This window comes from Mobula birostris, chromosome 2 (genome assembly GCF_030028105.1).
Source record: "Mobula birostris isolate sMobBir1 chromosome 2, sMobBir1.hap1, whole genome shotgun sequence".
NCBI classification, from domain to species: Eukaryota; Metazoa; Chordata; class Chondrichthyes; order Myliobatiformes; family Myliobatidae; genus Mobula; species Mobula birostris.
The window spans coordinates 112,900,870-112,928,787 of record NC_092371.1 but is presented as its reverse complement, the minus strand read 5'-3'; the positions used below and the strand labels follow the sequence as shown (position 1 = coordinate 112,928,787).

Sequence of the window (27,918 nt, the reverse complement as noted above, 5' to 3'; positions counted from 1 at the left end):
TTAATTTAGGTTTTATGTGTTATTTGGAATGATTTGGTAGGTTATTTTTGGGTCTGTGAAAGCTCACAAATTTTCTCCATATAAATAAATGGTAATTGCTTCTTCGCTTCACGACATTCCGGCTTACGAACCGTTTCACAGGAACGCTCTACCTTCGGATGGCGGGGGAAATCTGTACCGACCATCTTCTGAGTGGATGAGGTCCTGTGGTGAGAACTTCGTAACAAAATGGAGGCAGACACGTCGCTGAGAGTGTACTAGAGCACTTGTAAAAGCCAGCAGAAGGAAGAGCTGATGTGTGGATAAATCAGAGATTCAAAAGTCATAGGGATATTAGGAGGGATCCCCACAATGTGAAAGGGCCAAACAAACTGGTATTTTAAAATATATATCTAACTAAACTTTTAGATCCAGTATGTTGGGTTAAGGGTGGATAAGTTCCCAGGGTTGATGAGATGAATCCCAGGCTCACGGGAGTGAGAGAGGAAATTGTCAGGCTCTGACAGACTTTTAATCTTTGCTGGCTGCAGGTGAGGCGCCAGATCAACTGTGGTATCTTTATTCAAGAAGGGAAGCAGGGATCTTCACTGAGGTGTGTTGAGTTTTTCCCAGTACTGTATTCTCTTCTTTTGGATTATCATAGGCTTTTGTCTACCCTCATAGATCCTGGCCTTTTCCTATGTGACAAGACACATATTTGTGACTGCGGAACATGTAGGCAAGCTTGGGTTTGACTGGTACTGCTTTTTAAAAATGTTTATTACCTTGTTGACTTCAGAGACACCGATTAGTCGTCAGAGGCGCTGGTTTGAGGACACGTATGCCCACGTCTACTCCATTGCCCAGTCTGAAGAGGCCTCTGAAGTTGGTGTGCAGTTTGTGTCTGGGTAAGGAGGCAATTTTCATTACATTAGTAACTTGCTGCAGCTTGAAGCAAGAGGTGCCCTGAAGATGCTGGTGAGCCAGAGGGAGAGGGAGGTGCATGGGGGAGCAAGGGGTGGGAGGTGGAGCTCGTGTGCAGATACCGAATGGGACACTTATTTGTCAGAAGTACTGTTTAAAATTCAATGTTCAGGTCGGATTAATCCAGATAAATTATTAATGTTGACATAGTCAATTGACAGAAAAGGGAGATTTGCATTTAAACAGCATATTTCAAGTTTATAATTTTGTGAAACGTAGTCCTAATGTCAGAAGGAATTACGGGTAGGTAAGATTCATCCCATCCTTTAAACTTGTGAGCAACGTCCTCCAGCAGGAATTGCTGCCTAATTGGGCAGTATGACCAGGGCTTTCTTTCTTTTTAAATCTTTTTATTGAATAAGTATACAAAAAGGTAAGCCATGTAGGCACTAATACACTGTTAGAATATAATAAAATTACAGGAGATATTAATACAAAAAAAATGATACAAACAATGTAATTTAAACATAACATACTAAGGTAACATAATAGTATACTAATTTTATATATATTTACCAATAGAGAAAAGGAAAAAAAAACCCCAAAAAAACCCACCGTGCAACTAACTAAAAGCAAAGCAATGGGCTAACTTGGAACCAAGCAGAGTTAAAAAACTTAAAATCACGTCCTCAATCCAGACCTCCATTAAAAACAGTAAAAAAAAACAAGAAGGGTATATAAATATGGAGCAAAAAAAAGGAGAAAAAAAATTACATTAAATGAAAATATTGAATAAAAGATCTCCAGGTCTGTTCAAATTTAAGTGAGGAATCATAAAGATTGCTTCTAATTTTCTCCAAATTCAAGCATAATATCGTCTGAGAAAACCAAAAAAAGGTAGTTGGAGCATTAAGCTCTTTCCAATGTTGTAAGATACATATTTTCGCCATTAAAGTAAGAAATGCAATCATTCTACGGGCTGAAGGAGAGAGATTACTGGAAATTTTAGGTAGTCCAAAGATAGCAGTAATAGGGTGAGGAGAGATATCTGTATTCAATACCTTGGAGATAATATTAAAAATGTCTCTCCAAAAAGTTTCCAGAGTAGGACAAGACCAAAACATATGAGTTAAAGAGGCTATCTGCCCCGGACATCTATCACAAAAAGGATTAATATGCGAATAAAAGCGAGCTAATTTATCTTTGGACATATGTGCTCTATGAACAACTTTAAATTGAATTAGGGAATGTTTAGCACAAATAGGGGAAGTATTGACTAATTGTAAAATCTGCCCCCAGACATCCACGGAAATGATAGACCCCAATTCCTGTTCCCAATCTACCCTAATCTTATCAAATGGAGCTTTCCTAAGTTTCATAATAATATTATAAATCATAGCCGATGCACCTTTCTGACATGGATTAAGGTTAATTATAGTATCTAAAATGTATGTAGGAGGAAGCATTGGAAAAGAAGAAAGTATAGTACTTAGGAAATTTCTAACTTGTAGATATCTAAAAAAATGTATTCTTGATAAATTATATTTATTAGATAATTGTTCAAAAGACATAAGGGAACCATCTAAAAATAAATCCAAAAACCGTGAAATACCCTTAATCTTCCAAATTTGAAAAGCACGATCCGTAAAAGAGGGAGGAAAAAATATGTTACCTAAAATAGGAATCGCTAGCCCAAATTGGTTAAGATCAAAAAATTTTCTGAATTGAAACCAAATACGTAAGGTATATTTAACTATCGGGTTAGATACCTGTTTGAGGCGTTTCAAATCAAAAGGAAGAGAGGAACCTAAAATAGAGCCAAGTGTATAGCTCTGAACAGATTGTAATTCCAATGCTACCCATTTAGGAATGGATAGTATATCCTGGTCAAGTAACCAAAATTTCATATGTCGAATATTAATTGCCCAATAATAAAATCTAAAGTTGGGTAATGTTAAACCTCCATCTCTCTTAGCTTTCTGTAAATGTATTTTACCCAGTCTCGGGTTTTTATTTTGTCAAATAAATGAAGAAATTTTTGAGTCAACTTTATCAAAAAAAGATTTTGGAACAAAGATTGGTAATGCCTGAAATATGTATAGAAATTTTGGCAAAAAAAACATCTTAACTGCATTAATACGACCAATCAAAGTTAAATATAAAGGAAACCATTTAGATGAAAGTTGAGTAATATGGTCAATTAAGGGTAAAAAGTTAATCTTAAATAAATCTTTGTATTTACAAGTAATTTTAATCCCAAGATATGAAAAATAATTATTAATCAATTTAAATGGAAAGTTATGATATAAGGGAAGTTGTTTATTAATCGGGAAAAGTTCACTCTTACTAAGATTTAATTTATAACCTGAAAAGAGACTAGATTGTGCTAATAACTCTAAAACAGCAGGGATAGATTTTTGAGGATTAGGAATATATAAAAGTAAGTCATCAGCATAGAGTGATATTTTATGGGACTTTAAGCCCCGAGTTATCCCAGTAATATTTGGAGATTCTCGAATGGCAATTGCAAGAGGTTCTAATGCAATATCAAATAATAAAGGACTAAGAGGACAACCTCGTTGAGTGCCTCGAAAAAGAGGGAAAAAAGGTGAGTTTAAAGAGTTAGTACGGACCGAGGCCATAGGAGAATGATATAACAGTTTAATCCAGGATATAAATTTCGAGCTAAAATTAAACATTTCAAGCACCTTAAATAAGTAAGGCCATTCTACTCTATCAAAAGCTTTCTCAGCATCTAAAGAGATAACACACTCAGGAACATTTTGTGAGGGGGTATAAACAATATTTAACAGTGTGCAAATGTTATAAAAAGAGTAACGACCTTTAATAAAACCCGTTTGGTCTTCTGAAATAATAAAAGGAAGTACTTTTTCTAATCTGTTTGCTAATAATTTAGAAAAAACTTTAGAATCAACATTTAATAAAGATATTGGTCTATAAGATGCACATTGAGCAGGATCTTTATCTTTCTTTAATATTAGAGAGATTGACGCTCTATTGAAAGATTCGGGAAGTTTACCAAGTTTTAATGAAGCCTCGAAAACCCTACAGAACCAAGGGATTAATGAAGGTGCAAAACATTTATAAAATTCTACGGTAAACCCATCAGGGCCAGGAGCTTTCCCCAAATTCATAGAGGAAATAACATTTTTAATCTCATCAGTGTTAATGGGAGTATCTAACATAGAAGACATATCCTGTGAAATCTCAGGGAAGTCTAGGTTATCTAAAAAATCATTCATATATTTAGAGTCTCGAGGAGACTCTGATTGATATAAGGAAGAATAAAAATCACAGAAGGTTTGATTAATCCCCGCATGATCAAGTATCAGTCGGTCATTTTGATTATAAATCTGATTAATTTGAAATTTAGCATAATTAGACTTCAATTGGTTAGCCAGCAGTTTGCCAATTTTGTCACTGTGTACATAAAATTCACTTCTTGTTTACTTTAATTGTTTTACAATCGAGGACGAAAGTGATAAACTGTGTTCCATTTGAAGTTCAGTTCTTTGTTTATATAACTCCTCAGAGGGAGCTGTAACATATTTCTTATCAACTTCCTTAATCTTGTCCACAATTACCAACTCCTCCTGCTTCAGCTTCTTCCTCAAAGCAGCAGAATACGAGATAATCTGACCACGAATATAAGCTTTAAAAGTATCCCAAAGAATGTTCACAGAAATATCCTCTGTATAGTTGATTGTAAAAAAAAGATCAATCTGTTCATTCATAAAGTTAACAAAGTCCGAGTCCTGAAGCAACAGCAAATTAAAACACCATTGTCTATTATTTTGTGTATTGGCCTGAATTTTAATAGAAAGCTTAAGTGGAGCATGATCCGAAATGGTTATAGAGTCATAATCACATTTAATCACTGAAGAAATAAGACGAGAGTCAATAAAGAAATAATCAATTCTTGAATAGGAATGGTGAACATGTGAAAAAAAAAGAAAAATCTTTTTCCTGAGGATGCAAAAAACGCCAAATGTCCGTCGACCCAGAATCAGAGAGGAATGAATTAATCAAAGTTGCAGATTTATTAGGTAAGGTCCGTAGAGGAGCCGAATGGTCCAAAGCTGGAGATAAACAGGTATTAAGATCTCCGCCCCAGATCAATGAAAACTCATTCAAATTCGGGAACTGATTGAATAATGATTTATAAAATTCCGGACAGCCCATATTAGGAGCATAAACATTAACCAAAACTACCTTTTTATTAAATAGTAGACCACTAACCAGTAGAAATCTACCATTCGGATCAGAAATAATATCATGTTGGATAAAAGTAACTGAGGAGTCTATAAAAATAGAGACGCCTCGAATCTTAGCATTGGAGTTCGAATGAAACTGTTGTTCCTTCCAGAATTTAAAAAAACGTAGTCTGTCCCCCCTCCACACATGGGTCTCTTGTAAAAATAAAATTTGTGCTTTAAGTCTCCAGAACACTTTAAAAACTTTTTTCCTTTTAATAGGATGATTAAGACCATTAGTATTCCAGGAGACAAAATTAATAATAGACTCCATAAACCCTAAAGTCAACCCGCAACAAGGAGGATTGACGATAGGCTCGACCCACGAACCCGGAAAGGGAACAGAACAAATAAGAGATACCGGGAAGGAGAACACAACCAATACTTCAATAGTGTACATAGCCCAAGAAGAAAGAAACTAAAACGTGAAGCCCCTCCCACCACCCCCCACCCCATGACCCCAAGGCTAGATCTAAAACAGACCAGCCAGAAAGAAGCAAGCACTAAAACTACCCCCATGACTTCCGGTATACGCTCCCTAAAAAAAGTGTAAATATAAAAAAGATCAGCTAGTTATAAAACAGTAAGAGAATAAAAAAAAGGTAAATCAATTAAAACAAACACTTAATATAACAGAGAAAAAGCCAGAAAATATAAAAAAAAACGCAACAAACCCCAGACCCTATGAGTAAACAAAAAAAAGAAATGAAATTATTAACATAAACTAGTTATGAAAACCTACAAAAAGAAGCAGATTTAAAAACTACAAAATTTAAGGCCTCAAAGGGAATACGTAGAATGACGGTGAGGGAATAACCACCCAGAATCCCCTGGGAAAAAGAAAGGAATGATGCAGATAGAAAGAAAGTTTAGCAACCATATTAATTAATCCAAAAATAAACTTTTCTGCCCATATAAGGCAAAAAAAAATTAAGACTGACAAATTCACATCCTCCGATCAAACGGAGATAGTTAAAAATTACGATTAAGATGTTGAAGGTGAAAATTGATCCAGATAACTCTGGGCATCCGATGGAGATTCAAAAAAACGGAGGGCTCCATCCAACATACGAATCCTTAGATGTGCTGGGTAAAGCAGTGCTGGTTTTAAATCCATCTTGTAGAGTTCCAACATCACAGATCTATAACGAACCCGTTGATCCCGAATTGGTTTACTGAAATCCTCCACGAATCAGAACTTAAGATCCAAAAAATCAATGTAACCTTTAGATCGAACGAAACGAAACAGTTTCTCCTTGTCTTGAAAGTAATGAAAGCGTAAGATGACATGTCGAGGTTTATCTAACTTAGACGAGTATGATGGAACTCTGTGAACGCGATCCAATAACGGTGGTTGGTCAGGAAATACAGTAGGAAATGCATCTTTTAAAAGTTGAGAAAAATACTTCATAGGGTTATCAGATTCAACAGCTTCACGCACCCCAATCATTCGAAAATTCTGCCGTCGCATTCTGGATTCTAAGTCAGAGTTTTTAAAGGTCAGAAAGTCAAGTTTCTTCTTCATTACATTAATTGTTTCTTCGATTTTCTCCATCTTAAGTTCATTTTGTTGCGTGGATTTTTGAAGATCAGATATAGCCGACTGATGTTCCGTAATAGATGTTTGTATCTTATCGATTAAATCGGCAATTTTCTGGAAATTAATTGAAATTTCCGCACGAATCAGCTCCGCAACAGAGGTTGAAATTTCCGCACGAATCAGCTCCGCAACAGAGGTTGAAATTTCCCTTTGAATTAGCTCCGATATAGCTTTCAAAGTCAACGGTGGTTCGGTTGGAGGAAAATCGGTACCTTTCGGTCTAACCGGAGGTTTGCCGTCCTTCCCGTTTTTTCGATTCTTAGACATAGCAGACCTTAAACGCATCCGATTATCAAAGAGCCCAATTTATTTCAAAATATTGTAAAAGTCGATACCTTAATGGTTAATTAAAATATAGCTGATCATAAGAAGAAAAACTCAGAGGTAATGGAGCAAGTCAAGAACGCGACTTCACTCCATGAGCTCTACCGGAAGTCTCCCAACCAGGGCTATAAACTCCATGAAGTGTTTTAAAGTTCAAACTACATTTATTATCAAAGTATGTACAAATTATACACCCTTGAGCTTTGTCTCCTTACAGGCAGCCACAAAACAAGAAACCTTAAAGAACCCATTAAAAGAAGACCAACCAAACACCCAGTGTGCAGAGAGAGAAAGGAAAAAACACAAATCGTTCAAACAATAAAAGCAAACAACAGCATTCAGAATGGAAGTGAGTCCACGGACAGGGAACAGCATTCGGAATGGACGTGAGCCCATGGACATGGAACAGCGCTCGGATTGGAAGTGAGTCCACGGACAGGGAACAGCATTCGGATTGGAAGTGAGCTCATGGACATGGAACAACGCTCGGATTGGAAGTGAGCTCATGGACACAGAACAGCACTCCGAATGAAAGGGAGCTCATGGACACGGAACAGCATTCGGAATGGAAGTGAGTCCACGGACAGGGAACAGCACTCGGAATGGAAGTGAGCCCATGGACACGGAACAGCGCTCAGAATGGAAGTGAGCCCATGGACACGGAACAGCATTCGGAATGGAAGTGAGCTCATGGACACAGAACAGCACTCCGAATGAAAGGGAGCTCATGGACACGGAACAGCATTCGGAATGGACGTGAGCCCGTGGATAGGGAACAGCACTCGGAATGGAAGTGAGCTCATGGACACGGAACAGCACTCCGAATGAAAGTGAGTCTGTGGACACGGAACAGCCGGAGCAGGACCACAGCCTCGGCCTCAAGTAGTGGAAGATGGAGCAAACATCACCGAGCAGCAAGCAGAACCAGCCTGAACCTCACCACCGGTCCCAACACCCTGCCTTTTCAATCCATCTGGCCCAGCGTTTAGATCATCTGAACACCGGGTCGTCCCTCACTCTGAGAACCAGGCCCTGTCACATCGATACGCTCTGGGCCTGGGCCCCACTACCAGGTTCCAGCCCGTACCTGACCTATTTAGATTGGCCCTGCGCTTAGATCAACCAGGCCTCCCTCTCGGTTCAGGCGGACGGGCTCCGAAACTCCTCTGCTTTGACTTTTCTCCACTTCACACGCCCTGACTTCATCTTGACCATGTCTCGACTTCACTCCAACCACTTCCCCTCGAACATGCCTCAGCCTTGCTACAACTTTGCATCACATCTGCATGCCTCGACCCTCGAGTCAGCCTCAACTTCGCTTGCCTCTTTGTTGTTTGTGGTAATCATTTACCACACTTTTCTACAGAAGTAGTGTTAATAATGGAGTATTTAGTTGTATTTCTTGTTTATGAACCACCAGTAAACTGACGCACATCTTCAGTAGTACCATCTTAGACTGGAAGTGTTGCAGCTGTCCTCATGACCTTTGACAGCAGTTAGAAAGGATAAGACCAGAACTGCAGGCCAGTCAGACTTCAGTAGTGGGGAAGTTACTGGAGGGAATGCTGAGGGACATCAGCTACCAGCATTTGGATAGACCATCTGATTTGGAGGAGACAACTTGGCTTTTTGCATGGAAATCATGCTTGACAAGCCTTTTAGAGTTTTTGAGGAGGTAACTGAAAAGGTAGATGAGGATAGAGCAGTGGTTTTGTCTATTTGGACTATAACAAGGCCTTTGACAAGCTCTTGTCTGGTAGGCTGGTCTTGAAGGTGAGGTCCCATGGAATCCAGGAAGAGCTAGTTAGGTACATTCACCGTTGGCTCGCTGATAGGAAACAGAGTTGAAGATTTTTCTTGGAATGGGGGCTGGTGACATGATATTCTGTCGGGGTTGGTGTTGGGTCCATTCATTATTTATATAAATTATTTATTCAATTATTCATTATTTATATAAATGATTTGGATGCAAATGTAGAAGGCAATCAGGAAGTTTGCAGATGACACAAAATTACGAGGTATATTTGATTGAGAAAGGTTACTTTAGATTACACTGGGATTTGATCAGTTAGGAAGTGGGCTTAGGAACGGCAAATGGATTTCAATATTGTTCAGTGTTAGGTGAGAGAAAGAACAACTTCCCCTCTGATATCAGATCTCTGAATGGTCCATGAACAATGAACACCACTTTGTTAGCCCTTTTTTTCTGCACTATTGAGTTTGGTAATTCATAGATTCGTCTTTGCACTGTACTGATGCAGCAAATAACAAATTTTACATCAAATGTCAGTAACAATCTGATTCTGATGTATTTTGGAAAGTCAGATCAGTGTAGGATTTGTGCTATGAATGGTAGGGAACTTGAGAATGTAAAGGGACGGAGGGTCTTAAGAGTGCAAGTACATAGCTTGTTGAAAGTAGGCTGACAGGTAGACAGGATGGTGAAACAGTGACCTTCATCAGTCAGAACACCAAGTGTAGGAATTGGAACGTTGGTGAGGTTGCACTCGGAGAAATGTGTACAGTTTTGCTCTCCCTGTTATAAGACCGTAAGATACAGGAGCAGAATTGGGCCATATGGCCCGTCAAGTCTGCTCTGCCATTTTATCATGTGTTGGTCTACGACTTGGACTGTAAAATGCTGGAATTACTCACCAGCTTGAGCAGCACCTGTCTAGGGGGCGGGGGAGAGATAAGTATTTGGTTCAAAGATCCTTTCCATCAAAAATCTTTAAAGAAGGCAGTGCTGATGTTTATGACCTGGACTAGATATGGCTGCCTGAATCCTGCTGCCAATGTGCATCCACCGAAAACTCAAGTTAATCCTCCAAGTATTGGTGTCCATTATTAAGGACCCCCAGCACCCAGGGCATGCCCTTTTCTCATTGTTTCCATCAGGGAGGAGATACAGGAGCCAGAAGGCACACACTCAGCGATTCGGGAACAGCTTCTTCCCCTCCGCTATCCGATTCCTAAATGGGCATTGAACCTGTGAACACTACCTCACTACTTGAACATACGTTATTTCTGTTTTTGCATGATTTTTTAATCTATTCAATATACATGTACTGTAATTGATTCACTTATTTATTTTTCTTCTATATTATGTATTGCATTGAACTGCGGCTGCTATGTTAACAAATTTCACGACACATGTTGGTGATAATAAACCTGATTCTGATCTGTACATTTGTTAAATCCCATAAATTGGCAAATGTATTAAATGAATCATCTTAATAAAATGACAAAATGATGAAGGAATATCTTTTTTATTTATTCATTTACAGGATGTAGGCGTAGCCAGCTAAGCCAGCATTTATTGCCCATCCCTAGCTGCCCTTGAGAAGGTGGTGATGAGTTGCCTTCTTGAGCCGCTGCAGTCCCTGAAGTGTAGGTACACATCTATTGTGACATACAAGATGGGTCTGAGCAGGTCCTTAATAAAGTGAAGATGTTTGCTTAGTGGGTTGGTGTGTGGTCTTTGCAGAATGCTCCCTCTGTACTGGGTGAATCAAATGGTCGAATGCCAGGCTGGGAAAGGGAGAGGGGCTGCCTTGTCACTGGATCGGGCAGAACTGTTTGAGAGCTGTCCCCAGCTTTAGTTTAAGCTCCCTTGTGTAGTACAGTGATCAGTGAACATAACATGTGAGATCTGAATGCAGTTAAGGTCCGGCATTGTTTTATTTTGAAAGTATGTATGTGCTAGATATATGGTACTGGTATTTGAAGAGTTTAGAACTGGGTTCTGCATTGTGAGCCATTTGATGTGCCAAATGGCTCTGCCAAGTGAAAAACTAAGAGCTATGCACCATCGTGTATCAGAATGCAGTGTAGAAACATTTTCATCTGAACTAAAGAATCTAGGATAAGGTGATCACAGAAAGAAAGAAGATTCAGCATCAACTTGGACTAATTGTACTAAGCAACAAGGAAAGAGAAGGGAGAGAGATTGGAATTTTTTTTTCCAAGGGGCCTTTCTCTGTACAGTACAATTCTTATACTGTGATATGAAATCTTACCAATTTAAAACCAAGATTAAGGCAAAGGGATACAGTGCAAACTAATTCAAGCTAAGGCCATTAGAAGAGTGGGTCCAATACCCAAGCTACAGTTACATACCTGAGCTGAATATATCCCAAAAGTAGGACGAAATTTGAAACCAGTAACAAAGTATCAGGACAGGCAATTAAAGCTTGATTAAGTTTTTAAGATGTCTAATAACGAGGCATGGTGCCCTAGACTAAGAGAATGAATACATGTGATGTATAATTAAAAGTTCTACTTTCTCTACCCTGTCAAGGTGGGAGCTTTTTAAGGAGCCTCCTGAGGAAAGGATGCCGTTTTGGTCTGATATTGTGTTGGCATTTCGTGTTATGACTGATTCTGAGCTGAAGAGATTTCAACAGGCCGCGTTTGGTTGGGCATACACCACTCTGCAGTGTGAAGGTCCTCAGTACCTACCTTGGTTGTGGAAAAGGTAAGTCTTTCAACACCTGTAGAGAGGAACCCTACTGCAGAAGCCGCAAGTCTGTCAATACAGATACAAAGAAACCCTGTATTTCTCTTTTGAGGTTTTGATGGTGTAATGAAAGTTGTCATTTAAGGGTCACTCGTGATGATGAATGTACGATCATCGAGAGGGAGAGAAAAGGCTTCGAACGAGTGTATCTACCTGCAATCCTCTTGCATTTGCTAAGCATGTTTAGATTCAGATTTTTCTGAGTGCTGAAATCTGCGGTGCTTCTCATTATGTTAATGAAAAGTCACTACTGTGATAAATTCCACTAAATTTCTTAATCATTGTCCGACTGTATCATCGTCAACAGACCATGCAAAGTAATAGAGCGCTATGGAAGCCCTTTGGAACTTTTTGTGACCATTGGACATGGGGTACTTTCTTGATTAACAAGCGAAGCAAGGTCTCAAGAGCCATTGATTGAACATTTTCAATGGCCTGCTGTCTGTCCTTGACTTGGTTGCATGGATAATTCAGACTGAAAGGTCTTTTTTTTCCCCATAACTCTATGACTGCAGTGAACTGCTACCACCTTCATCACCAGGTTAAATGTGTCATCTTCATCTTGAGACAGGAGTAGCCGTGAGTCCTCACAACATGAGGAGTGCAAATGACATAATTTAGTACTGCTTTTCATGATTAGGCATATAAACTGTTCGTTTTTCAGTACCCCGGTCTTCGAGTTTCCAAATTGGCATATGAGGCAGTCAGACTGTATTGGGTTTGACAGATTATCAGCTTAGATCATCAAGAAGCCTGCTGCCTAGTGGCACATTGAGGCCTCACCAATGTATGACAATTTTAGAACCCTTTTAAACTGTAGTACCTTGTCAAAGTTGGAATTCTAAAGTTGGCCCAATAATTTTGAAGACTTGCAGTGAAGTATTAGTGTCATTTTAACAAACCCAAGCATTGATTTAATTTGGCAGCTAGCTGGTAGTGTGTCAGCAGTGATGACGTTGTTAGTCGGGGCTTGTTTGCAGTCGACGCCCCCAGTGTGTGTTTCTCTTTATCTGAAACAGTAACTGAAATTCCCGTGCTTAGTTACTTGTAAAGCTTATTCCGTTTAGTGAATTGGGTCCAGACTCTATACTGCCGTGCCACCCAAGAATATTCATCCCCCACTTGGGCCAGGGATTCCGGGGGTCTGTGTGGGTGCTTCACTTTTCCTCTATCAGTCTGACAGAGCTTGGAATGGTGCTTGAGGAAGCCGATGTCAGCAGTGCAAACATCAGCTGCATAATGGTGCCAAGGGTTTCGGTGCTGAGGAAGTTAGCCTAGGGGTAATTAGTAATTGGTTCATTACTGTCATGTGTACTGAGATGCAGGGAAAAGCTTTTGTTTGCATGCCATACAATACACAAGTACATTCAGGTAGTATAAATATAGCGTTACTATAGTGTAGGGTTAAACGGGCAAGGGCTGCAATGAAATAGACTGTGCAATCTGCTCTATTATACAAGATGTCTATTCAAGAGTCTTGCAACGGTGGGATAGAAGCAGTCCTTGCACCTGATGGCAAGTTAGAGAGCTGCAACTGTAAACGTGACATGGCCATCTTGAAGAATGTGGACTAGCTGTCTGATACCTTGAACCACATTTAGCTCAGATCCATGCAGTGACTGTGACAGCCGGCCAAATCTCTTTTACTTCCTTCTGCGAGCTGCTGAGACCGGAGCACAATGATGATGTGGATATGATATCAGCTCTCTGTCACTGGCTATTGGAGAGAGTGAAGGAATTTTCTTGACAGTAAATGTTATGTTTTGTAACTCCAGGAATTAATCAAAAGAAAAACCAGGGAGTTGGGAAAAACTTGTCTACTTAGTTTTTCTTCAGTGAGGACGTGGTGGCACGACGACACATGCCATTCATGTACTTTTTGCATATAACCCATAGTAAATTGTGTAAATAAATATAAAATGCTTAGTCAAACTATGTATTTACAAAATCAGACAAATGTTACTGAAATATTAAATACACAACTCTCCTCCCTGTCTAGCAATGAACTCCCAACTTAATATAGTATGCATCTCAACCCAAATCTGTAAAATATGCTCTCTAGTGATACACATACCATATACTATATAATACAACTATTATATAGACTAATTTTAAATTGTGCCATCCAGGCCTAAAGATTTAATCAGTGTGGAGGATTTCTTACTCTTGTGGGATACCATCTTTCTTGACAAATGGGTCACTCTGCTTAGCAAGTGAGACTTGAGGCTGTGAAATAATCTCAGGTTCTGGGTCCACCTCTGTGCTGCTTGTAGGAGTTGACTGTGAGATTGGAAGGAGTGGTTCTGACAGCTCTGGACATCTTTCTTCTCCAACCATAGAATCTGCTCTCCTCAGCTGATCGATATGTTACCTCCAGATGACAGACACAATCTCCACTGTGTAGGAGAGTTCAGTTCTTCATCTTTCCAAGTACCCACTTTTCATCATATCAGTGGTCCTTCACCCGGACTGCTTGTCCAAGAGTCCTTGTTTGAGGAGCAGTCAGTTTGTCTCAGCTGCTTGTCCTGCATCCTCCTTTTGAGATCAGGTTTAAAGACAACCCAGGAACAGCAGAGCTGGTGAGTCATCGATTGTGGAGTGAGCTGCATTACGATACGCAAGGAGGAAACTGGCGAGCTTCTGATTCAGTGTTAGTGTAGTGTGTTCTGCTGACGTCTTTAGACTCAGGACAGACCTTTCTCCCCCCAAGCCATCTGTAGCTGGGTGGTATGGTGCAAGTGTAATATGTCTTATTCCATTCACTTCAGGAATGACTGAAGCAGTTCTACAGCAAACTGTGGTCCATTGTCACTGACTGAATGTTCTGTAACACCAGTCCTTAAAAAGAAGCTTCTCAAAACGTCAACAGTGTGTGAGGCTGTAGTGGAGGCTATTGGGAACAATTCTGGCCAATTTGTAGCTGTGTACACTACTACCAAGAAATTTGTACCCATGAAAGATTTGGCTAAATCCACATTAATCCTCTGCCAAGACAATGCAAGCCATTCCCCGAGATGGAAAGACACTGCTCTTGGTATTTTCTGGACATGTTGGTATCCCGAACAGTGCATGGCAAGCTGCTTGATCCACTAATCTACCCTAGGCCATGAGACAAAGCCTCAGGCCAACATTCTCATTTTAACCACCCCTAGATGACCGGCACGTAGCTCCTCCACACTCTAGCTCTCAGCCTGGATGGTACAACAACTCTCAATCCCCAGATAAAGCAAGCCCCAACAAGGGCAAGTTCATCCCAGCGCTGATGAAAATGAGGGGAGACTGGATTTTCTGCGGCTCATTCCAGCCATTTTGGGTTGCCATGTAGATCTGAGACAGTGTGGGCTCTTTTCTAGTTCCTTTTCGATCATCTCTGACGTAACAAGGAGAAGATTGATTTGCATTAGGGAGAATGTGTCAAGAGGAGTGTCCTCTTTTGTAAATTTTTCAGTTATTTCCTTTTGAGGTTAATGGGACAATCCATCAGCATTTCCATAATTAATTATCCTTTTGAATTCCATCTTGTAGTTGTGTCCTCCAAGAAACAGAGCCCATCTCTGCCTTTGTGCTGCTGCTGTCAGTGAAACACCCTTCTGTGGATTGAAAATGGACACTGATGGTTGATATCAGTAATGAGGGCAAACCCTCTCCCATACAAGTACTGTTTGAAACAATTTACACCTCACACTAGACTCAAGACCTCTCTTTCAATATGTGTGTAATGTTTCTCTGCATCGGTAAGGGAATGTGTTATAAAGGCTATGGGGTGTTCACTTTCATCACTCGTAACATGTGACATGACTGCACCATTACCATAAGGTGAGGCATCACAGGCAAGCTTCACTGGACGATGTGGATCATAATGTGTGAGTACAGTCTCTGACATCACCATTTCCTTTGTCTTTTGGAAAACCACCTCACACAACTTCGTCCATTGCCATTTATTCCCGATATGTAGTAATGAGTTCAAGGGGTAGGGTATAGTAGCCAAGCTTAGTGGGAACCTATATAGTAATTGACAAGTCCTAAAATGGACTGCAACTATGAAACATCCTTTGGCCTTGGGGCATCCACCAGTGCTTGAATTTTCTCTGCACATTTGCGTAATCCTTGTGCGTTAATGGTGTGAACACAGCAAGTGATGCTTGGTTTAACAAATTCATACTTGTTTCATGCTCTAAGCCCATAACCTTATAATCTTTTTGAGATCCTCACTGTCTTGAGATTTTGGAGATGTTCCTTGTCATCCTCACTGGTAACTATGATGTTATCCAGGTAACACTGACTACTTGGGTGGCCTTGCAGCACCTGGTCCATAGCTTTCTGCCAGAGTGCAGGTGCAGATGTGACTCCAAAAGTAAGCCTATTATAGCGATAAAGCTCTTCATGCTTATGGTGAGAAAGACTTTGGATTCTTCTTCCATCTCCACCTGTAGGTAGGCCTCAGCTAACTCCACTTTGCTGAAATGTTTCCCTCCAGAAATATTTGCAAAGATGTCCTCTATCCTGGGCAGAGGGTATTGAGCTACTTTCAGTACTGGTTAGATGATGACCTTAAAATCCCCACAGACCCTAACAGGTCAATTCTTGGCTACTGAAACCATTGGCATAGCTCATGGGCTCCACTCAACCTTGGAAAGAATTTTTTCAGCCACCGTGCGACCTAGATCACTGGCTACTTTATCATGGATGGTATAAGGAACCGGATGGGCTTTCAGAACTTTAGTTGTGGCATTTTCATTTAACATTATTTTACCCTTGATATGTTTGAGTTTTCCAATGCCATTTGAACACTGCTGTGGCATCATCCAGTACCTTTCTTAATTCGCTTTCAGTTGACTCTGTTGCAGGGGATGTGGCATGCAAATGGTGGATGGATCTCCAATCAAGCTGTCATTGTCTCAGCCAATCATGACCCCACAACACTGCCTCTCCTGTTTTTACCACTAACAAGCCCAATGTGGCTTGTTGATTAATATATTTCACTGCTATGAATGTCATTCCCACAGGAGTTATCTCCTCTCCAGTACAAGTTCTTAGTTGGATATCTGCAGGCTTCAATTCAGTATCTTTGAAATGCCTCTCCAACTCATTTTGTGGAATGACTGAAATAGCTGAGCCAGTGTCCAATTCCATTTTAATTAATTTGCCGTTTACTTTTTGTGCAAGCTATATTGATTGTCTCTTGTCAGTTTTCACATTGTAAATCACAAGGCTATCTAGCACTGTGTCACTCTCAGCATTATCAGATTTTTCACCTACAGCCTGCAGATTAATGCTCTTTTTAAAATTGCAACTTGACTTTTTATCTTTATTTCTTCCCATTTTTGTGTGCTCAACAAGCTCTTTGTATGTGTCCTACTTTATTGCATGTTATGCAAGTTTCACCTATCAACCTGCATTGGTCTGATGTATGTGAGTTCCTGTTGCAACTGTAACACAATTTGTTTGGTCAGGCAAGATTTTGTTTAGACATTATAATTTTGTTCACACTCACTTTCAATTCTGACTGCAACCCAATTGTGTCCCTGGCTGCTGTTTCCATTGATACAGCAATTATAATTGCTGTTTTCAATTTGAGTTGTGCTTCAGTAATGGCCAGTTTCTTTGAATGCTCTCTTGTAAGATTTGACAAACTAAATGATCTCTCAGTGCATCAAGCCCATCACTGATCTGACAATGCTTGGACAACATCTTCAAATCAACCACATAAGTTGAAATGGACTCTCCTTCCTTTTGATTTTGCTTATAAAACCCAGAGAGTTCAGCAGTCAACAATGGTTTTAGTTCTAATTGTTCCTGCATTACATTCATGATATCAGCAAAGCTCGTTTCAGCTGGTTTGGTTGGATCAGTCCAAACTTCTAAGCAAACTACGCTTATCCAGTTATTGCACTCGGTAACACTAGCTATTTTCATTGGCTATTTCATTTGCTTCAAAATACTGCTCAATTTGTTCAGTGTACATCATCCAGTTATATGTTGTGCAATTGAACACGTCAATCTTTTCAACGTAGCCAGCCATTTCTGCTTCTTTAATATTTATTATTATTATCATCATCATCATCACTTGGTACTCACTGTTCATTCACCAATGGATGTTGTCCATTTTCTGCCTTTTTTAAAAACTCTAATGTTTCTCTCTCTCCCCTTCCGAAGTAAACATGCAGTGCTTCAACAGGTAGGTAGTCAGCTTGTAGGTGTTATGCTTTGTAACGCCAGAAACAAATTGAAAGAAAAACACAGCTACTGGAAAAAATGTGTAGGTTTTCTTTAGTGAGGTGCTTACATATAATGTGGTGGCATAATGATGTATGCCATTAATGTACTACTTGCAAAGAACCCATAAGGAATTATATAAACAAAGGATGCTTAATCAAACAATATATTTACAATATTACTGAAATATTGAAAGGTTTCCAGTGCTTTTTCCAAGTTTGAAGAAATCCAGTGAGGGGTGGGCTATAATATTTATGTTGTTTGGCTGAAGCACTCTGTCTACGAATGGATCAGTGATACTACCTGGGGTAGACCAAGACTAAGATGGTTTGCAGATGTCAGTAAATCCACTAAATAACAAAACCCTTTTTGAGATGCACTGTGTATACAAACGGAGACATAAACTTCAGAAGCTTTCTAAGGGGGTCAGTCTGAGGACAGCCAGATTCAGTACTGTGCACATGTCTTATAGCTATAATAAAAATAGGCTTTTTGACACTGATCAACAGAAAAAGACTCTTTCATGTCAAAGTGAAAACAGATCTCTACAAAGTGATCTAAGTTAATTACAACTGTAAAACACAAGACAATTAATTACTCACCCCCTTCAAGTCAGTTTTTGGTAGATTACCTTTTGGCAGCAATTACAGCCTTGAATCTGTGTGGCAAATTTTGCCTATTCTTCTTTACAAAACTGCTCAAGCTCAGTCAGATTGCATAGGGATCATGAGTGAACAGCCCTTTTCAAGTCCAGCCACAAATTCTCAATTGGATTGAGGTCTGCACTCTAACTTGGCCACTCCAGGACATTAACATTGTTTTTAAGCCATTCCTGTGGTAGTTTTGACTTTATGCTTGGGGTCATAGTCTTGCTGTCTTGCTGGAAAACAAATCTTCTCCCAAATCACAGTTCTCTTGCAGACTGTTTCAGGTTTTTCTCTTCCCTGTACTTTGCTGCATTTATTTTACCCTCTACCCTCACAAGCTCTCTAGGGTCTGCTGCAGTGAACCATCCCCACAGCATGAGGCAGTCACCACCATGCTTCACGGTAGGAATGGTGTGTTTGTGATTGTGTGCAGTGTTTGGCTTATGTCAAACATAGCGTTTAGTCTGATGGCCAAAAAGCTCAATTTTGGTTTCATCAGACCATAGAACCTTCTTCCAGCTAACTTCAGAGTCTCCCACATGCCTTCTTGCAAACTCTAGCTGAGGTTTCATGTGAGTTTTTTTTTTTGCCTCAGCAGTGGCTTTCTCTTTGCCACTCTCCCATAAAGCTGCGACTGGTGAATCACCCGGGCAACAGCTGTTGTTTGCGCAGTCTCTCCCATCTCAGCCACTGAAGCTTGTAACTCCTCCAGAGTTGTCATAGGTCTCCTGGTGGCCTCACTCGCTAGTCCCTTCTTGCATGGTCACCCGGTTTTTGAGGATGGCCTGCTGTAGGCAGATTTACAGCTGTGCCATATTCTTTCAGTTTCTTGATGATTGACTTTACTGTACTCCAAGGGATATTCAGTGACTTGGAAATTTTCTTGTACCCTTCTCCTGATTTGTGTTTTTTGACAACCTTTTTGCAGAGTTGCTTGGAGTGTTCTTTTGCCTTCATTGTGTAGATTTTGCCAGGATGCTGACTCACCAGCCTTTGGACTTCCCAGATACAGATGTATTTTTATTAAAATCAATTAAAACACCTTGACTGCACACAGGTGATCTCCACTTAACTAATTATGTGACTTCGAAAACCAATTGGCTGCACCTGTGATGATTTGGTGGGTCATATTAAAGGGTGGGGGGGTGGTGAATGCCTATGCTATCAATTATTTTGTGTTTTATATTTGTAATTACTTTAGATCACTTTGTAGAGATCTACTTTCACTTTGGCACAAAAGAGTCTTTTTCTGTTGATCAGTGTCAAAAAAGCCACATTAAATCCACTGTGATTCAATGTTGTAAAATAATAAAGCATGAACGCTTCTAGGGGTGGGGGTTTGAATACTTTTTAAAGGCGCTGTATATAGCTAGGGTGCCTAAGACTATTGCACAGTACTGTGCAGTTGTCAATGTGGAGCGGAGAGTGAGTTTGTAAGTCTGGCAGGAGCAAAGGATGTTGGTAATGGTGAGGGTGGAGCGCTGCGGAAGGGGTGTGGGACAGGTGGTCGAGAAGGAGTACCGGCAGCGGATGGGGGAATGGGGGGATGCAGGTGCAGACACAGGCAGCCCTGAGGCACCAGGTAAAGGTATGTGTATATACACCTAAGACTTCTGCATAGTACTATATGTTTTGAGATTTTTGGTGTACAATTACTGTCATGGTATTGTTGGAGTTTACCAACACTGGGAAATTGCAAGGGAAGCAACAGAAATGGTGAAGGAGATTACCGCAAAAATAAACACCTAAACTATAGCATGGCTTGCACAGCAGCAAGATAACCCCAAAGCTCCATGTTAAGACTGAGCAAACATTTCAAAAGAAATTAATCACAAGAAGTCTGTTTAAGTCACCTTTACTTGAGGTGATTGTTGTAGCTCACAATATGACCAATGCTTTCATCCAGTAAATCTCAACTCAACATGATTAAATAAATATAGTTTGTTCATGGCCCCATTTCTCTAGGTAATGGTTTAGATCAGGGGTTTCCAACCAGAGGTACACGGACCTCTTGGTTAATGGTAAGTGTCCCTGGCATAAAGAAGGTTGGGAACCCCCGGTTTAGATGGAGCAGCTGACTAGAGGGTGGAAAAGGTATATTGATGCTGATCTGGACTCTATATACAAATGGGTTGCTGGATTTAATTAGTTGATGCTCTTGAATAATAACAGCTAATATTGTAGCTGATGCCTCGAGGAATTGTTTTCCAAATGTCCAATTTGTTCCAATTATGATGTTTGAAAATTGTAAGCATGTTTATATAATTAAGAATTGATACAGTTATATTTTCTGGGAAGAATTCTGCCTTTAATAAATCATCATGTCCCCAAAGTTTCTATATTTTGGAGTTTCTTTGATTTAGAGGAGGCCAGCTCTGTCAGCCCACAGAGCAATCCCACACCCCACTAGTTTTCCCTATAAACTATACAAGGGGTGATTGATAAGTTCATGGCCTAACGTAGAAGGAGTCAATTTTAGAAAACCTAGAACATTTATTTTTCAACATAGTCCCCTCCTATATCCACACACTTAGTCCAGTAGTCTTTGTAGAAGTGGTCCATAGCAGGGGTGATTGATAAGTTCGTGGCCTAAGGTAGAAGGAGATGAGTTATTAACTTCAAACTTTCTGCATAATCACTGAAAAAGTTGAACTGCACGTGCATGTAACGAGAGCGTCCTGTACCTCCAGGTGGTCCATAGCAGGGGTGATCGATAAGTTCGTGACCTAAGGTAGAAGGAGATGAGTTATACAGCTCTTGTTACATGCATGTGCAGTTCAACTCTTTGAGTGAAAATGCAGAAAGTTTGAAGTTAATAACTCATTTCCACGAACTTATCAATCACCCCTTCTGTGGACCACTTCCTGGAGGTCTAAGACGCCAACTTCTACAAAGAAGGGATCCGTATGCTCCACGACCACTGGACTATAACCAGATAACAACTATAGCACAGAAACAGGCCATCTCGGCCCTTCTAGTCCGTGCCGAACGCTTACTCTCACCTAGTCCCACCGACCTGCACTCAGCCCATAACCCTCCATTCCTTTCCTGTCCATGTAGCTGTCCAATTTAACTTTAAATGACAATATCGAACCTGTCTCAACCATTTCTGCTGGAAGCTCGTTCCACACAGCTACCACTCTCTGAGTAAAGAAGTTCCTCTCATGTTACCCCTAAACTTTTTCCCTTTAACTCCCAACTCATGTCCACTTGTTTGAATCTCCCCTACTCTCGATGGAAAAAGCCTATCCACGTCAACTCTATCTATCCCCCTCATCATTTTAAATACCTCTATCAAGTCCCCCCTCAACCTTCTACATTCCAAAGAATAAAGACCCAACTTGTTCAACCTTTCTCTGTAACTTAGGTGATGAAACCCAGGTAACATTCTAGTAAATCTTCTCTGTACTCTCTCTATTTTGTTGACATCTTTCCTATAATTCGGTGACCAAAACTGTACAAAATACTCCAAATTTGGCCTTACCAATGCCTTGTACAATTTCAACATTACATCCCAACTCCTATACTCAGTGCTCTGATTTATAAAGGCCAGCATACCAAAAGCTTTCTTCACCACCCTATCCACATGAGATTCCACCTTCAGGGAACTATGCACCATTATTCCTAGATCCCTCTGTTCTACTGCATTCTTCAGTGCCCTACCATTTACCATGTATGTCCTATTTTGATTAGTTCTACCAAAATGTAACACCTCACATTTATCAGCATTAAACTCCATCTGCCATCTTTCAGCCCACTCTTCTAACTGGCCTAAATCTCTCTGCAAGCTTTGAAAACCTACTTCATTATCCACAACTCCACCTATCTTAGTATCATCTGCATACTTACTAATCCAATTTACCACCCCATCATCCAGATCATTAATGTATATGACAAACAACATTGGACCCAGTACAGATCCCTGAGGCACACCACTAGTCACCGGCCTCCAATCTGACAAACAGTTATCCAGCACTACTCTCTGGCATCTCCCATCCAGCCATTGCTGAATCCATTTTACTACTTCAATATTAATACCTAACGATTGAACCTTCCTAACTAACCTTCTGTGTGGAACCTTGTCAAAGGCCTTACTGAAGTCCATATAGACAACATCCACTGCTTTACCCTTGTCAACTTGCCTAGTAACCTCTTCAAAAAATTCGGTAAGTGTGTAAATGTAGGAAAAATAAATGTTTTACTATAAAAAGATAACCTCTCACTAAAGATTAAACAAGATTGGGAGAGAGAACTTATTATGACCTTTGTTAATGAAGATTGGTTGCGAGTTTTGAAAATGATGAATTCTTCGATATATGCCAATCGCTGTTTAATTCAAATTAAAATTGTTCACCGTTATTATTTAACAAAGGAGAGACTATCCAAAATATTTCCTAACATAGACAATTATTGTGATAGGTGTAAAACTGAAGTAGCCACTTTGTCACATGTATTCTTCATTAAAATGTTTTTGGAAATCTTTATTTTCTACAATTTCTAAAGTTCTGAAAATTAATTTACCACCTAATACATTGACTGTCTTATTTGGAATAGTTCCGCATCATATGTAGGGTATTTCATCTTCAGACCAACATGTAATTGCATTTGTTACTTTGTTGGCAAGAAGGGCTATTTTATTGAAGTGGAAAGATGCCTCTGTCCCTACATTAATTCAATGGTTTTCCCAAGTAATGTTATGTCTTAGATTGGAAAAAATTAGAAGTAGAACTTTTGATCCTCAATTCAATTTTGAGAGAAGATGGGACTCTTTTGCCAAATATTATCATTTAATTTGAATTAATTTATATGATTTCCTTCCAATCTTATTTTATATAAATGTGAATTGGCGGTTGATGATTTTTCTTCTTTTTATATATATATATATATATAGATGATTGTAAGACGTATTGCTCCGGCAGTTGGTTCCTAATAGTTTTTTTTCTCTCTTTTTTCTTATTTTTTCTTTTCCTTTCTCTTGTAGTTACTGTTTTTTTTCTTTTAGTAGTTGGGGTTTTCTTTTTCCTGCTTTTCTTGATAAAAAAGTTTTTTTTTAATTTTCATATATTATTCTTTTTTGGTAAGTTTTTTCTTCAGCTTTATTAACTGTATATATCAATTTGCTGAAATCTTGTACCATTTTAAAGCTGTAGAAGATTATGTATCAATAAAAAGATTTTAAAAATGAAAATGAAATAAATGTGCCTAGGTTTTCTAAAATTGACGCCTTCTACCTTAGGCCACAAACTTATCAATCACCCCTCGTATTTATATCATTTGTAAATACTTTCCCCAGATTCTATGACTCCGATACTTACTAGGGCCGTTTTACAGTGGGCAATTAACCTAGCAAGCTACACGTCTTTAAGTTGTGGGAGGAAACAGAGCACACAGGAGAAACACGTGGCAAATGTGCAAACTCCATACCGATATTATCGGCAGGTTAGGACCGAACCCAGGTTGTGAAGGAGCAGCTGTACTGCCTGTACCAACGTGCAAACCCATTGTCTACAGAAAGCGTGACTGGTAATTCGACAGAAAGCTGGTGCTGTTTTTGAGCAGTCAGATTAAATCACAAAGACATATGTAAATTTCTGGGAAGAAATTCATGCTTCATGTTTATTGGATGGCATTAAATATCTTGAGATCATTAGTTTCTGTGGCTAACTGGGGCCATAAAAAGTAAATGAAATCTTTAGATGCTGCAAGTCAATTAGTGATTTGTATCCTAAACTATGCACTAAAATCATAAATTTTTAATTAAACTTTCCTTTTCTAACAAATCTTGGTTCTGATGGTTATTTTGGATGAGTTGAAATTGCAAACTGATGTGTGAAGATTTCAGCAACTCACTGCTGAGGACTGGTAACTCATAAAATTCAAATATAAATTACATTCATTGCTGAATTAACAAGTTTGATGATTGCAGTGACAGGCTTGATTTTTAATGATGACTATTTAAAGGTTCTGCTGGAGAAAGAGAGATGACATCCTGAATATGGTGGGAGTGGGGTTACTACTGAAAACTCACATTTTGGTGGAATACATGGCCATGATGAGGCTTTGCAGTTGGGAGCCAGTGAGCAGATTGATCTTGGAGTTGATCAGCAAATGGACTTGTGGACTTCAGGTCGATGGATACAATTGGGTTTGGAATGCTTCTATTGTTTACATGATTTGTGTTTTTTCTCTTTTGCTGCACATTGGTCTTTTTTTAAAAATTGGGTTATTTTGGGTTTCTTTCTTTATGGCTGCCTGTAAGCAGAAAAGTCTCCAAGGTTGTAAAATTTATACATACTTTGATAATAAATAAACTCGGAATCTTTGAATCTTCGTGTACTTGCAGTGTCACTCTTTCGCCACCTGGTGTCGCACTTGTGCCTCACTAATGGCAAAACACACAAACCAGCCACATGCCCTGCCAGCCCTGTGAGCAGTCGGCCCATTGCAGAGAGTCAGAGTGACACAACCTGGCCCTTCGAGTCTGCTCTGACCAAGTACACTACACTAATCACAACTTAGTGCTGGGACCGCAGCTATTTACAATATACATTAATGATTCAGATGAAGGGATTAAAAGTAACATTAGCAAATTTGCAGATGACACAAAGCTGGGTGACAGTGTGAAATGTGAGGAGGATGATCTGAGAATACAGGGTGACTTAGACAGGTTGATTGAGTGGGCAGATGCATGGCAGATGCAGTTTAATGTGGATAAATGTGAGGTTATCCACTTTGGTGGCAAGAACAGGAAGGCAGATTACTATCTGAACGGTGTCAAGTTAGGAAAAGGGGAAGTACAACAGGATCTGGGTGTCCTTGCTCATCAGTCACTGAAAGTAAGCATACAGTTACAGCAGGCAGTGAAGAAAGCTAATGGCATGTTGGTCTTCAGAACAAGGGGGTGTTGAGTACAGGAGCAAAGAGGTCCTTCTGCAGCTGTACAGGGCCCTGGTGAGACCCCACCTGGATTATTGTGTGCAGTTTTGGTCTCCAAATTTGAGGAAGGTCATTCTTGCTGTGGAGGGAGTGAGCGTAGGTTCACTGGGTTAATTCCAGGGATGATGGGAATGTCATATGCTAAAAGATTGGAACGACTGGGCTTGTATACACTGGAATTTAGAAGGATAAGAGGGGATCTGATTGAAACATATAAGATTATTAAGGGATTGGACACGCTAGAGGCAGGAAACATGTTCCTGATGTTGGGGGAGTCCAGAACCAGAGGCCACAGTTTAAGAATAAGGGGTAGGCCATTTAGAATGGAGTTGAAGAAAAACTTTTTCACACAGAGGGTTGTGGATCCCTGGAATGCTCTGCCTCAGAAGGCAGTGGAGGCCAATTCTCTGGATGCTTTCAAGAAAGAGTTAGCTAGAGCTCTTAATGAAAGTGGAGTCAAGGGATATGGGGAGAAGGCAGGAAAAGGGTACTGATTGTGGATGATCAGCCATGATCACAGTGAATGGTGGTGCTGGCTCGAAGGGCCGAATGGCCTACTCCTGCACCTATGTCTATTGTCTCTCCACATTCCTGTCAACTTCCCCCAAGAATCTACCACTCACCTATGCACTGGGGGATGCAATTTACTGTGGCCAATCACACACCGATCTGTAAGCTTTTTGGGATGTGGGAGGTAACCGATGCAGTCACAGGGAGAGCACACAGACAGCCCGTGAGGTTAGGACTGAAAGCAGGCCGCTGGCACTCTGAGGCAGTAGCTCTACCAGCTGTGCAGACATCCCACCTCTTCCCAGCAGTTCTGGGAGTCTCCCGCATATTGATAGCGGCTCCCTGACACCCGGTAATTAAATACAATATCCTGGAAATCGATTTTTTTGAGAGGGCAATGGAGAACGAGAGCGAGAGCGAGCATCCTGATTGGTCTCTCTTCATGCTAGGTAGACCTATCAGTTTTCTTTGTGGGCGGGCTTTACAGTCAACCTCAAAAATAATGACAGTGTTGCTCGCTGCACTGTTTGCAACAGTGACTTTTCTATTGCCCATGGTGGGTTAAAATGTAAAAGACATGTTGAGGTGAGTTTAACAGGTGTCATTACAGCATAGGTAACGTTATTTAAACTAGCTGGCTGGCTGCTAAGGAGCTACGCTATTGATGTCCTACGTGATGAGGCCAAACTCCCTGTAGACTTACTTAAAGTTGTAATAGAATAAACATGATAATATAAGTACATATTTTAATGTCACATTTTCTGCATATATCCAACTTGGTTTACAGATTAGACAAAATCACTAAACAAAGTATTACATACACCCTTGGAGGTCGACCGGGGGGTGGGGGGTGGGATGGGGGGGGGATATGGGGCTGCGTTGGGCGTGGGTGCTACCTCGCTGAAATGAGTTTTTGCAGGGTGGGATGTCTGGCTGTGCCCTAATGGGTACAAACAACTGTTTCCGTGTTTGGCAGTGGTGCTGCTAAACCACTCAAATGACCAAGAACTGTAGCTAATTTCTGAATGTATTTAACATACCAGCATACTTGTGCCGGCTTTCCACTACTGCTGTTTTAAACAAATATAATTCTGTTACGATATTGCTCAGTTTGTTAACTAGAGAGAGAGAGGGTCTATAACTGGTGATAGAGCAGACTTGGGGGATTATATGGACTTCTCTTACTTGTTACTTTGAGCCTTGTGTAACCATTATCCTTGGACAATAGTTTATCAGGTAATACTACTTGGGCAGTCGGTAGTTCTCTGTCCAAAGAGAGCTCTAATACTTGCAGTCCGTCATCTGAATTGAAGTGTAGTACTGGATCACGGTGCATCTTCACTTGGCTCTTCCGTGGACAAGTGGTTGTGGTGTTGAGTGGGCAGTACAATGGTGAACAAGTAGATCCAATGCCTCACAGTTCCATCCTGATCTCCTGCTCTGCCCGGGTGAAGTTTGCACATTTTCCCTGGGAACACATGGATTTCATCTAGGTACTAAGGTTTCCTGCACGTCCCTGAAGATGTCCAGGTTGGTACTATAATTGACCGCTATAAATCATCCCAAGTGTGTAGGTGAGTGGTCGAAGGTTTGGGGCTGGGAGATGGCGATGAGGAGATGGGAACATGCGTCCCAGGGAAATTAGTGGGGGAACGGAATTGCTCTGGGATCCGGCATTTAAAAAGATGGGTTGAAACGGCCTTCTTCCAACTCTTAAGAAAATAATGAAATGAAAGGAATATATCAGTTTCTTCCCGAGCCTTTCGCACAGAGGAAAAGATGACCTACTTCCACTGGATTTCTGAAGAGGCCAATGAGCTCGCTGTGGGATTAGTAGCCCCCAAGCGGGTGGGGCAGCAGATACTTTGTGGGGATAGTGGAGAGTGTCCTGTATACATGGGTGTACAGTGGATAGTATCCTGACTGGTCCTGTCGTGGTCTGGTATGGAAACACCAACGCTCAAGACCGGAAAAGCCTACGAAAGTTCA

The 27,918-nt window shown here is 40.3% G+C and overlaps 1 protein-coding gene across 2 annotated transcripts in view; it reads left to right on the top strand.

The window, feature by feature from the left end:
* The window catches only part of ddo (D-aspartate oxidase), a 70,603-nt gene that overhangs the window by 21,631 nt on the left and 21,054 nt on the right, over positions 1–27,918 (top strand). The window contains exons 3-4 of one of the 2 annotated variants that reach the window (XM_072246445.1): positions 779–887; positions 11,402–11,578. In XM_072246445.1, the coding sequence (XP_072102546.1) occupies positions 779–887; positions 11,402–11,578 (286 nt within the window). The remainder of the gene's footprint in view (positions 1–778; positions 888–11,401; positions 11,579–27,918) is intronic. The other variant, XM_072246455.1, reaches the window with a different exon arrangement.